Source organism: Carassius gibelio, chromosome A6 (genome assembly GCF_023724105.1).
Source record: "Carassius gibelio isolate Cgi1373 ecotype wild population from Czech Republic chromosome A6, carGib1.2-hapl.c, whole genome shotgun sequence".
Taxonomy (NCBI): Eukaryota; Metazoa; Chordata; class Actinopteri; order Cypriniformes; family Cyprinidae; genus Carassius; species Carassius gibelio.
In genome coordinates this window covers 23,974,125-23,988,153 of record NC_068376.1, presented here as the reverse complement: position 1 = coordinate 23,988,153, position 14,029 = coordinate 23,974,125, and the positions used below count along the sequence as shown (strand labels likewise).

At 34.0% G+C, this 14,029-nt stretch overlaps 1 protein-coding gene across 2 annotated transcripts in view; it reads right to left on the bottom strand.

Moving 5' to 3' along the window:
* The window catches only part of LOC128015814 (E3 ubiquitin-protein ligase RAD18), a 42,658-nt gene extending 33,768 nt beyond the window's left edge, over positions 1 to 8,890 (bottom strand). For both annotated transcript variants that reach the window (XM_052599996.1, XM_052599997.1), the window contains exons 1-6: positions 8,709 to 8,890; positions 8,260 to 8,338; positions 8,083 to 8,144; positions 7,184 to 7,254; positions 4,003 to 4,343; positions 3,612 to 3,711 (exon numbers count right to left, since the gene is read on the bottom strand). In XM_052599996.1, the coding sequence (XP_052455956.1) occupies positions 3,612 to 3,711; positions 4,003 to 4,343; positions 7,184 to 7,254; positions 8,083 to 8,144; positions 8,260 to 8,338; positions 8,709 to 8,759 (704 nt within the window). In that variant the 5' untranslated portion in view covers positions 8,760 to 8,890. The remainder of the gene's footprint in view (positions 1 to 3,611; positions 3,712 to 4,002; positions 4,344 to 7,183; positions 7,255 to 8,082; positions 8,145 to 8,259; positions 8,339 to 8,708) is intronic.
* Between the last annotated feature and the right edge of the window lie 5,139 nt (positions 8,891 to 14,029).

Genomic DNA, 14,029 nt, shown 5'->3' with positions numbered 1-14,029 from the left:
AGACCCAACACTATTAAAAAAAAAATTAAATAAAAAAATGTTAAAGGTGAAATTTTCATCTCTGTAGCAGTAGTATGTCAGGATAGGCTTAAGGCCACAGGAATGCTGATGCATGCCCTCATTAATCATGTTACCCTCAAGGTGTCCAGTAAATGAAATCACCCTTTCTGTCAATCAGACACAAACCAAAATGTCGGCCCTTCAGAATTTCCCTAGGGTAAAAAAAAAAGAAGATGGATGAAGATAAGCTATAATTTATAGGTAAAGTTTTTTAATAAGGATCTAATCCATTCTTTAACCACAAGTACTCTTCGGCTAATTTTCAAGTGCCCATAATTATTCACCACAGAAGAGTTCAAGTTTAAATCCGTTCAAGAAAAGTTGTTTCAGCAGCAATCAATGTATTTATTACACTCCATCCAACTAACTCAGACACATGCAAGAATAAAAAAGATACGTGGTTTTAAAGGGTCCCTGATTAGGTAGAAAAATAAACAATCTAGAAAGCGGAGATTGTCAGACATCTGAGCACACAATCTGCAATCTTAAGTGAATTAAATTATATAATACAGCAATTCGTTCTGCTCCATTTATTTGATTGGACAAATGATGTTTCAAGATATTTGAAATGGTTTGTCGTTTGCATCACTCCCCTTGTCTGCATATGTTAAAAACTGAACATTTGATCCCGGTTCTGAAAAAGAGCAATCTTGATAACACCATTTTGAGCAATTATAGACCAATATCAAATCTTCCTTTTATAGGCAAGATTATTGAAAAGTAGTTTTTAATCAGCTGAACAAATACTTAAACTCAAATGGATACCTGGTTAATTTTCAATCTGGTTTCCGACCGCATCACAGTACAGAGACAACGCTCCGTAAGATAATAAATTATATTTGCTTAAATTCTGATTCTGGCAAAATATCAGTGCTGATACTAATAGATCTCAGTGCTGCTTTTGACACTGTTGATCTTAATATACTACTAGAGAGACTGTAAAACTGGGTCGGGCTTTCTGGCATGGTAATAAAATGGTTTAGGTCATACTTAGAAGGGAGAGCTTATTATGTGAGTCTAGGAGAGCATAAGTCTAAGTGGACGTCCATGAAATGCGGAGACCCACAAGGCTCAATTCTTGCACTGCTCTTGTTTAGCCTGTATATGCTCCCACTAAGTCAAATAACGTGAAAGAACAAAATTGCCTATCACAGCTATGCTAATACCCAGATTTACCGGATCATTTGAGAAAGATAACAGCTGTAACACCAGCATTAAAGATGTTTAAAAATAAGTTTTAGCAGCAAGTGTTTGAAATAATTTGATCCGATGTGGATTATAATCACTAAACAAGGCAGAATTTATAAGCGATGTAAAAGACTATGCACGCTAAACATTAACGTTACCATAGTAAACATGGTAAATATGACCGCTTGGATAAATCAGATGTCAGCTTCATATTCTCTATCACAATTGTGTATTTATTAAGTAACATTTTATCTGTCGTCTCGTTTCAGGAGTTTAGCTCCACATTGCATAATAATGATTTTTGTTCGGGAGCTTTTATAAAAATAGAGAGTCTGCGCTGCGGATCATTTCAGAAAGATAACAGCTACACATGTTTGAAATAACTTGATCCAATGTGGATTATAATCACCATACAAGGCAGATATATTTAAAAGTGATGAAAAAGATGCACGCTGGGCATTAACATTACCATAGTAAACATGGTAAAATATGACCACTTGAAGAAATCAGACGTGTTTCTTATTCTCTATCACAATTGTGTATTTATTAAGTAACTTATATTATCTGTCACAAGCCTCGTCTCGAGAGTTTAGCTCACCTATCATAAAAAATATAATAATGTTTTTTGTTCGGGAGCTATGATAAAAATAGAGATATTATAATTAATTCTAAATGTGAGGGCTACTGTGACTACAAATAAACAGAAACAGACTCGACTGAATAAGCATGCTATTTTCATGAGCATTAAAAATAAATAAATAAATAAATAAAATAGAAATAAGTGTATTTATGTGTGATTAATTTAAAGGCCTGATAAATTAAATCAATATGATCAATGTATCACTTATTCTATAGTTAAAACATCGATGCTTTTGAATTTGAATATATAAAGCATGTAAACAAACTGCCGCTTTCATCATGTTTGTTTTGTGATCGCGCATGTTCCAGTGACTTATTTCTTAGTTTTCTGATAACTTCTCTTTGTTGGTGAAATTTTAAGGTTTCATGACGTTGTTCTGAGAGGCGTGTAAAGGGCGTGTTTTAGTGATGTGCAGCGGTGCTTCAGGCTCCACTGTGGAAACCCTGCGCTATTCTGGCCTCGGTGCTACTGGCTCGAGGCTATGAGCCCCGCTCGCCCCGCCTGGCTCACACTGGCCCGACAGTGGAAATGCGGCTATTGACTACATGTGTCAATGCATTGATGAAATTAACAGTTGGATGTGCCAGAACTTTCTTCAGTTAAACAAGGAAAAAACCGAAGTCATTGCATTTGGAAACAAAGATGAAGTTCTCAAGGTGAATGGATACCTTGACTCTAGGGGTCAAACAACTAAAAATCAAGTCAGGAATCTTGGTGTGATTCTGGAGACAGACCTTAGTTTCAGTAGTCATGTCAAAGCAGTAACTAAATCAGCATACTATCATCTAAAAAACATTGCAAGAATTAGATGTTTTGTTTCCAGCCAAGACTTGGAGAAACTAGTTCATGCCTTTATCACCAGCAGGGTGGACTATTGTAATGGGCTCCTCACCTTCCCAAAAAGACCATTAGACCACTGCAGCTCATCCAGAACGCTGCTGCCAGAAATCTGACTAGAACCAGAAAATCTGAGCATATCACACCAGTCCTCAGGTCCTTACACTGGCTTCCAGTTACATTTAGAATTGATTTTAAAAGTACTTTTATTTGTTTATAAATCACCTAAATACATAGCAGATTTGTTCACTGAATATAAACCTAACAGACCACTCAGATTATTAGGATCGAGTCCAGAAGACTTTCAGAAAAGATCAGATGTGCTAAAACATGAGTCACATTTAAATACATAAATGCACAAGACTCAAAACTTATCTGTTTAGCTGTGCATTTACTGAATGAGCACTATGCAATGTTTGAACTGATTGCACTATTTTATGTATAATCATTTACTATTCTTAACTGTTTTCAATTCATTTTAAACCTAAATACATTTTTAAATCATAAATCACTTTGAATTACCACTGTGTATGAAATGTCCTGTATAAATAAACTTGCCTTGCCTTAGATCTAGATTGATATATATATATATATATATATATATATATATATATATATATATATATATATATATATATATATATATATATATATACTTTTTTTTTTGTCTGAAATGTCAGTTATTCTGTATTAACTTATTTTTATTGAACTTCTGCATTTAAGCAACTTCAAGTAATAACTTGTTAAAAACTAAAAGAGTCAGATTTTTTATAACAGTAGGTCAACTAACAGGCAGCGTTTCCTTTAGACAATCAGATAAGACAATCTGTACTGTCAAACTTCATTTTGTAATATTGCATTATGGGACAAATATTCTCCTCCATACCTTCTCAATCCCTCCTTCTTATCGTCTCTGTTCAAGCACATATCCAGATGTTTATTAATGTGCTGTTCGGAAACACCTACTCCACAGACAGGACATTCCACTGCAACACACATTATTAAAAATAATTGTTATTATATCCAGGGTTAAGCCCCTCCTATTAAAATCTCCAGAAAACATTCACAAGTGTTTAAAAGGGGTTCCCCATTCTAAAAGAAAACTACAACTAACTTTTTGTAAAGAAAACAAATCAGAGGGCAACCCATTAAAAATGCATCAAAGGATAATCTGTGTAATAGACTGATATAAAAATCCATTACTTTCAACATTTAGCTAATATACATGTTTATTTCTAACATATAACTGCAACAAAATATCACATTGTGCACATCACCTTTAACCTGCAGCTTATTTTGTGACGTGGAAGGGAAAGCAGTTACATCCATCTTTTCGTCTTTCACCATTCCCCTTGTATCTTCCGCATTTTCTTGCTTGATGTTGTCTAGCTGTTGAATACAAACCTCAACACGTTCCAATTTGACTGGCATGTGACCCTCAAGACTTGTTTGGGTCCATGATGAGGGAGTCACAGGGGTCTTCTTCTGAAAAAAATGACTGAGGGTGATTGTTTCCTTTTTGAGGCCCTTCTGTTTTGCTGCTTTGCCTTTGATCACAATAGCCGGGGTTTCAGGTGAAATAGGGGGTGATTCCAAATTTGAGTGACACAATGTTTGCCTGGTTAGATGAGAAAGAAATGTATAGTCTTTTATTTGATTACAAATTTAGTAAAAAAAAAAAAAAGTTTTCTGGTTTAGTATACTTGAAAAATTTGTTTATTTCTGTGATGGCAAAGCTGATTTTCAGCAGCCATTCCTCCACTCTTCAGAGTCACAAGTACTTTCAGAAATCATTCTGATATGCTAATTTGTTGCACAAGAAACACTTATTATTATCAATGAGTGAGCCAGCAGACATGCAAGGACAAAAGGGGCTTCCAAAACTTTTGCGCCATGTGGTGTTTGTGAGGGACATACAACATGTAATATAAAAGACACAAAAATATTCTTGAAAAACAAACTGGGCCAAGGAGGACAAAAAAAAAGCGAAAAGTTGTTTGAGCCACTATGGGTGACAATTTTTCAGCAGTGTTTTTGACAGCAAAACTGTGCTGCTCTTTACAACGTGTAAGCCTTCGAATATCTCCGCTTCCTTACTGAGGGAGAGTGAGAGACGAAATAGTGAAAAATGATTTTAGGGGAGGACAGAAGGGCAGAAGGAGTGCATAAAGAGAAAGCAGTACATAAAAGGAAGTGATAGAGAGAGAGAGAGTGAATGCAGGTAAGCACCTGTCGGTTTCGCAATTCCAGTGCAAATGTGGAAAGCCAACAAATGCATAGTGGCTGTGAGGCCATTACAGAGCCATAAAGTGAAGTCAATGAGGTGTGCAAACACTACTTTCCATATTGAAACCTTTTATTTCTCTTTGTCTGCCCGTTAGTCCTCATATACGCACACAAAACAAAACACTTTAGAAAATAGAACAAGAAACAAGGTGTCCCAATCTGTATTAAAACAGCTGTGACCATTTGGGGTCTATGTTATCATTTGAATGGTGGTGTCAGTTTTAAATACATCTGGATAAAATAAAAAATGTGTCCATCGTCATTTCAGGCTGCAAAGCAACAAAATGTGATAAATTAGAAGAAGGAAGAATCTTCTCTATACCCACTGCACATATTCTGAAAGCTCTACTTACAGGATGGCACCATAACTAAGGTTATTGAGCAGCAGAAAGTTATCAACAAATGAGCCAATGAGAAACCAAATTTAACCGATATTTAAAGATCTATTGAAAACAACAGATGCAATAATAATGCAAACCACACGGTTTATACCGTATTGAAATCTACTCTAAATATCACAAGCACATATCAAAGAGGTTTATGTAGAGGTCTTAATGACAAAGCAACAAAAAAGAAAATACAGCATGTCCTTTAAAGGATCCTGAGGAGGGTGGAAAAGACATGATTATATATATATATATTTTTTTTTTTACTATATTCGATATACATCTCAATATGTTTGCATTTAAATAATACACAAAATAACTGTTGGAAATAAATAAACTGCAATAAGTATTTTTTTGTTTTTCAAGATTTTAGCTAAGAACACAAGTCTGTATGTCTACTGTCTCTGGTTTAAGAGAAGCACTGTGGCATAAAACTATGGTCCTAAAAACGCTCTCAGATGGGGAGCTATTTGATGAAGCACACACACACACACATATATATGTGTATGTATGTATGTATGTATGTATATATATATATCTCAGCCGCGGCGCTACCATTGGGCCTGTGAGCATAGACAGTAAAAGAAATGGACACAGCGACCCCATTGGATTCGACAGAGAAAGTCGATTAGAAGCACGCACTTCTGGGGGTCGAGCATACTGCGCAGACTCAAACTGAGCTTGATGACGTAGATTTCACGTGAGCAACCTGTCTGACAATTGTAAATCTTCTAATCGCTGTGCAAATTTTGGTAAGTATTCTGAAAATATCGAAATATCATACAAACACGATATACCGCCCAGCCCTACATAAACATATGAACGTAATATCACAAACAATTATTATATCCAAGATAGCCAAAGAAATGTAAACAAAAATAAATGCTGTATCTATATAAAAAGCCTTAATAACTGTCCCCAATGTCCTACAATATGACACATGCCTTTGACATCATCACTGGGAGAAAACAGGATATTAAAACACTGTCCCATAAGGCATCTCTCTCTTCATCCTGATAGCCATCTGTAACTCCACCAACCATCTATATTAGGCGCATTCAGACAAAACAGAGGAGACCGATGGCACCTAAGAGACTAAATGAAAAAACAGTATCGCAAATAAAATCTACTGTGTAGTGTGTACTCTATTTTACATTCAATCTGAGGTACACACTTGGGAAAATACTTAATATAAGCTACTTTAGGTAAGGTGAAGACTTTGTAATACTGTATGTCTAGAGTCTGAGAACTTAAGACCGTTTGAAGAGAAACACAGCCAAACAGCTTCTGCAGCAGGTAAAGTGTGCAAAAGATATAGCCCCCGAATACTGGGGTTAAAGAAAATCCAGAATTTCATGGCAGGCATTACAAAACTAGCAAACTTCACCAGTTTTTTGCATTAAATTTGAATTAATTACGTTTTCTTGTTGAATCTTATCCCTACCCATTAATTAACCCCCATTGACTTTCTATAAGACTGTTATTCAGACCCACACTAATTTGCAGACACAGAACTTCTCAGAAAGCTCTTTAGAGTTTTGCAAAAATTAATCACAATTCATCCACAAAGTGACAGAATACAAATATGTGAGTTTAACACATTTTACCATGTTTAAAACCCTTTTGCAGAATTCCAAATAAGCCAACCGCCCCCAAAAAACAATGCAATATACAAAAAAGTCTGCAGAATTCATACTGTATAGGTCCAATGAAGTAAAAAGAAAAATCAGCATCCTTATAAATACATGAAATAAATGCTCATATTTTAAATGGATAAAAACTTTACCTTGCTGCTTGAAAGCTCTGAACTAAGTCATCTAATAATCTGTTGTTCCTCAGGTCTTGTTCTGTTGATGGCTGCAAGGAGAGTTAAACAAAATTTAATGGAAACATATTAGAATGATATGCTAAAAAAATTTATTGAACTGCAATAGCAGCAATGTTTATATAAAGCAGACAAAATTTAATAATAATGCTTCCCAAGGCTGCATTAATTTGATAAAAAATAGAGTAAAAATAGTAGGCTTGTAAAATATTATTACAAGTTAATATAATTGTTTTCAATTTGAATATATTTTGCAATGTAATTTAATCCTGCGATTGCAAAGCTGAATTTTCAGAAGCCATTACTCTAATCTTCAGTGTCACATGATCCTTCATAAATTATTCTAATATGCTGATATGTTACTCAGTTGTTTTTGGTGGTTAAAAATTAGCATTAACAATTATTAATGTTGAGAACAAAGTTCATTAAACAGTATTTACTAGAAATACATTTTTGTATCAATATCTTTACTGTCACGTTTGACCAATTTGTGCAAGCTTGCTGTATTATAACAAGAATATTTTCTTCTTAAAAATATTAAGCAGCCAAAGCTGATTCCACATTGATAAAAAATAATTTATTTCTGAAGGATCATGCAACACTGAAGACTACAGAAAAGCCTGTTAAATTCATCTTTGCCATCATATTTCAAAATATTACTGACTTAACTGATTTATTTCGCTCACTCCACATATCATAGAACATGTGTGTGTGTGTGTGTGTGTGTGTGTGGAGGGAGGGAGAGAAAAAAAGAGAGAGATCTATCAACTTGACATCCAAAGTAAAATCCCCATCCATAGGAGGATTACTTGATTATCTGACAGGAAGTTTTGACAGTCATGTTAATATTATTTACTTACCAAGTTACAAACAGGACACAACAATTTATAGGAGAGAAACTTCCGGATGCACAGAGAACAAACTGTTGGAACAGCACAAAAAAAGAAGCAATGACTTTGCATCTGAAAAGCAATTATGGCACATTAAACATCATACATGTCAGATGGTTATAAACTGAACTGTAAATGTATACGTACAATTGTGAGAACACTGGGTCATCATGGTGATGTTGAGAAAATCAAAGCAGATAGGACAACGAAGGAGAGTGTCTATGCTCTGATACAGACAAAAATAAACAAGATCTGATGTCACCGAATCTGGGAATATCTAGATGACTAACTTACTGGATATCTATAACACTGTGATACGTGCTTATTGATGTATAAAACCATTCAGTACATTTCGATCAATATCAGGACAGCTGTGAATGTAAACAAAGAACATAATGAAATCGTGAATCGATTTTATGTTATGTCAATAAAACAACAACTGAAGTAACACTGCAAAAACGTTGATTTCTGCGTTGGCAAACGAGATTATCAAACTATATTATAACGTTACACGTGAGTGGCAAAAAACACAATGGTATCAGATAATCATGTTTCAACTCGAGACTTAAAGTTGAATAAGAGCAAAGAGAACGTACTTTGAGACATGACAGGTTCGGCGGTAAGTCCACTTCGTTTAACTGAGCCATTCTGCAAACCCCTGGGATGTTATTTATTTAAATGAAATAGGACAATTAATACAAGTCTAACTTTAGCTCCAGAAAACAACAATAAACTCCCGCGCATGGCTAAACACTTCCTACAATAGCGTCACTTCCGGTTGAAACACGTAACAACAACATGACTCGTTTACAAAAAATACCATGGAATTTAACCATGAGTTGTTCAATTATAGTTCTTATTTATTTATTTATCTGAATAAAAAAAAAAAATAAAAAAAAAAAGATTTTTTCTTTTGAAGGGCAAGTAGCAGCACTTTATTGACTACCTAATTTAAACTTGTTGCTATGAGGATGAAAAAATGTAATAAACATTACACTGTAATGAAAAAATTACTGGTAATTTTCTTCCAGGGTATTATCTATTATCCATCCAATGAAGTGCAAAATTCAAGGTAACTTACACGTAAAAAAAAAAATAAAAAAAAAAACCTATACAGAACATTTCTTCATTTGAATACAGTTCATTGCCCCGTACTTTTAGTGGTAGTGTTTATTTTGATTTATCTATTTATTTTTGGCTTCTATTAAATGTATGGCTTTTATTTAATAAAATAATCTTACAAAAAAATAAATAAATAAATAACACACAGCATTATTAAAAATTAATAGGATGTGGAGAAATGTATAAATGCTTGCCAATACTTTCCAAATAAAAACAAACTGAGATTTTATCATCAGCAACAACAGGCAATCACTGCCTAAAAATGTAAGTAATACAGCTCTACTTAAGATTCAGCCCTTTAGCATAAACAGTGGGTGAGGTGTCTATTGAGAATAAATGACAGAACTATCTAAAAACGATGCCATAAAAACTGTAAGGGTACACATTTGATTGCTCAATTACACAACAAACACCAATATCAAGATTTGTCATGAAAATGCCTAGCAAAATGTCTTTGTGAGGGATCTCAATTAAAGCATTAGATCAGATGAGTTGTGCTGCTATTGAGACCAGGGAGCTGTCCGTGGAACTTTAAGATAAAGTTGGACACTGTTCAAAAACCACCATGCTTTTCTTGGAGCATGGTGAAGTCCATGTAATAAAATGGAAATTTATAACACAACCCAGCCTTCAGTGAGGCCGTCCCACCAAATTGGACAACTAAACAGGCAGGGCAATTGTAAGTGTGGTGACCAAAGGCCAGCAAAACACTTCTTGGATGAAATGGCAAAAACTGTCCATCAACAATCGTTTCACTACACTTCATTTGCTTGGTCCCTTTGGGAAAGTGGCCGAAAGAAAGCCCATTTCGAGAAACTCCAGCATTAAGTCACTACTGGAGTGATCTAGAGCCATGTGAAGCATTTGAAAATGATGAAACTAAATTTATGCTCTTTGGCTTGAATGCTAAGCACTGTGTTGACCAAGTAACATGTCCTCTATCATCAGTCAAGAATGTCTTTGGCAGCATTACGCCTGTGCCTATGGGTTGCTTTAAGAAACTGGAAAATTTGATGGAAATAAGGGGAATTTGCTAAGCTAAATCCTAAACCTTGAAGATAATCTGTTTGCAAAAAGCAAATACTATGTTATATAATTGGCCCGCAAAAAAAATAAAAATATTCAGCTATAAATATTTCTAAATTGCAGTTCAAAGTAATATTAAGTGTAATTTGGTACAGTAAGAGATTTATTAAATATTAACATATTAATCTGGTAAAAGCATTGAATAACAATGAATTTGGTAAATATTTTTAAATAAATAATATTCGGTTGTATAAAATTTAAGATTTTATTTTATCATTTAAAGTTGACCGGAAAAAAAATAAATGTCTTTCTCTCACTACAGTTTTAAGCTCACTACAGGAGATAAAATATATACACACATCACAAGCTTGGTATCTAATACTGGAATGTTGAACAAAATAATGATTGGTACAATCATTAGCAGTGCTGATATTTATAGAACATGTTAACGCTTTTGACTGGGGTGATATTAATGTCCATCTGCAATGCTACAGTAAATGCAGGTAGAGACTTTTAACTACATTTCCTTAAAGGGATACTCCACCCTAAAGTGAAAATGTTGTCATTAATCACTTACCCCCGTCTCTGTTCGTCTTCGAAACACAATTTAAGATATTTTGGATGAAAACCTGGAGGCTTGAGACTGTCCCATAGACTGCCGAGTAAATAACAGTGTCAAGGTCCATAAAAGGTATGAAAAGTTACTGTTTTTTATGCTGAAGTACTTTCTATTATGGTACTCTACAACAATTTATATTGTTTTTGTCTTATGTTGTTGTTGTTGACGTAAAGGACATTGTTCAATTTTTTTTTTTTTATTGTGCTATATAAATAAATTGTCATGTCATTATTGTGATGATTTTATCAGCTGTTTGGACTCATTCTGACGGCACCCATTCACTGCAGAGGATCCATGGGTAAGCAAGTGATGCAAATTTCTCCAAATCTGTTCTCATGAAGAAACATATATTATAATCTACATCTTAAAAGGCCTAAGGGTTCATAAATTTGCAGCAAATTTTCTTTTTTGGTTAAACTATTCCATTAACACACAATTGTAATAAATGAATAGTAATAATAATAACAACAATAATAACAATGTCTGATAATGACAATAAAATCAAAATCACTGAAAGGGATTTTCTTTCACTTTTGGTTCAAATCTTTACATTGACTTTACATCAAAGGAGTGCAGTTTTAACACATTTTAAATGTATGTTTTAAACAATTCGCCAAAAATGAAAAACACTTTTACAATACCTTTCAGAGCTTGACAGTCCCTGATTACCAATCATTTTCAGTATATTAAAAAGAGCCTACTTCCTGACATCTTTTTTGTTTTCCTTGGAGAAAGAAAATTATACAGGTTTACAGTAAACGAAGGCATAATTATCATTTCTGAAAACTATCCTTTCAAGTGAAGACAATATATGTCAGAACCCTTGAAACACACTGATGATGAAAAGTCCTAGTTTTATTTATTTTTTTCCTCTGATTGTTGAAGAATAATTATGGAGGTCAGTTCACAAACACATGAACATGCTCTCAGGGCACTTGTAAATGTCACAGGCAATCAGTTCTCTCTGGCTCAATTCATTTCATTAGTCTGACTGATTAAATACCTGAGGATAAGCCAATACATCTTCAGTGCTCAATCTCTTTAAAGTGAGAGACCAGCTTTTAGAAAAGGAAGGATTTAGAAGGCAGGATAATTCTTTGCTCATTCAATTCCCTTTTCTGTGGGAGTTTTCATTTGTTTTTCTTGCTTGAAAATATTTAGAAACCAGAGTAACAATGGGTTTTGTTTATGAACTATTTTTGATTCCAGATCAGCAATAGCAGTAAATGAACTAGAAAACTCATGAACATCGACAGAGACATATGGGCGTAAACAAATAGGCACATACATTTTCCCCCGGTTTTGAAAGACATTACATAATTGCAGGTTTTTACCTGCAAAAGCAATTATTTTCATACAAAAAATGGTCTCTCTCACACACAGAAATGTGTGAAACGCTGAAAGTAACCAGATTCTTTGTCAACCAGACATTCATTGCCTTGGGCTCAAGGTGATATTAAACTATTCAGAGCTGTTCCACTCCAAGCAGCAATCGAGTTTGGATGACGTTCAGTTACCAAACACAGCCGTCACATGGCAATCTTGTCCTCACTGTGTGCTGCTGTAGCTTGGGTTTCAATCAAAAAGTCATCCAAATATTCTGTTACACCAAAGTGTTGTCTACTAGAATTAAAAATTGCTTAAAGGCAAATAAGGATACAAGATACAAAAAAAATATTTTTTGCTCTCTTAAATGCATTATTTTATAGGTTTAATTCCATTAATGCAAATCATATCAAGTATTATCAATATGGTGTCATAAAAAATAAATTAAATCATTACTTAGCAGTACAACTCAGGTGATAAATTACAAAGCATCATAGCAGAACAGTTATTTTGAATTTGTGACATAATGCAGTGGAGACACAATAATACCGATCAATTGAATGCATAACACTTTTATCACCATCCTATAAACCAGTAGTTTTTAAATTATTTTGCTTCAGGACCCAGATTTTTCATTTTCTATCCTCGCTGAATGTGAGCCTGTATTTTTTTTTTTGTCTTTGTCATTCTTTCTTTTACCTTGCAATACCACAACTATTAACTATTATTTGCTAGGTTGCATTCTGCCATTTGCACGTTAGAATAGTATTTGTTTCCCTGCTTTAAGAATAGACCTGTGACTTTGATACATCTTTGGGTCATGGCCCATCAGTTGATCCATCACTATAAACAATCAAAAATAAGTTATCCTTCTTCCAAATCTCCCCTTCAGCTCAGGAATTTACATATAATCATCTCCTCCCTGAAACTGTTCAGAATTCAAATGTACAGATGTGAGGAGACTTTATAAAAGAAGCTCTCAGACAGCTTGTCAGATCTGGGAAACATATGAAATATGAACACTTACCTACACATTCTTTTGGGTGCTCTGTAGCAATTCAGCTGCGAAATATGCATTTAAAACTAAGGTTTTGCTAACTGCACAGCAACCATTTTACAAACAACAGACATAATAAAAACAAATCTTTTTCTGCAAAGAAATACAAGCCATTTATTTCCTGTAAAAAATAGTGCTTCATAGCACTTTAAAAATGAAGGTAACAATTTTCATGTTTGAATTTTTTTATTTTTTACCTCATTTAATTTATTATCTGACTTGACTGAACTTAAAAAAGTAAACATGTTTACTTTCGGCTCCAGATTAGTAAGAGTACTTTTATGACCAAAGATGGCAGAATTCAAGTCGTGCACTTTCAAGTTCCTGCAGCAACTTAGCAATTGTATTGAGACGAGTGGGAATGTTAACAGATTGCTTTCTCCATGAAGTACAAAAAGGGTCAAGTTAATAATCAATATAAATCAATATGAATAAAACTGGCAAATGATCTAAAAATATTAATTTTAATGTGAATTAGACTTTATTTTTCAGCAATTCCTTCAAGCATAATAGCAAAAGTCTTGTAAAAACAAGTCATAAGTTTTTGTGGAAGATTGTTTGGACTTTACAGTTCTGTAGCTCTTTTATCAGTTCATGCAAACAGAGTACAAACTCTTCTCTCTTCTGCACAGGCTCTAAACCTCTGTGACACAGACTTTTAAGTATGCTTGTTAAGTGAGCAATTAGACTATTGCTTAACCTTACCCCCACATTTATTTCAACTAATTGTAGAATAGTAGAGTCATTAATCCGGTAAGAACTCATTA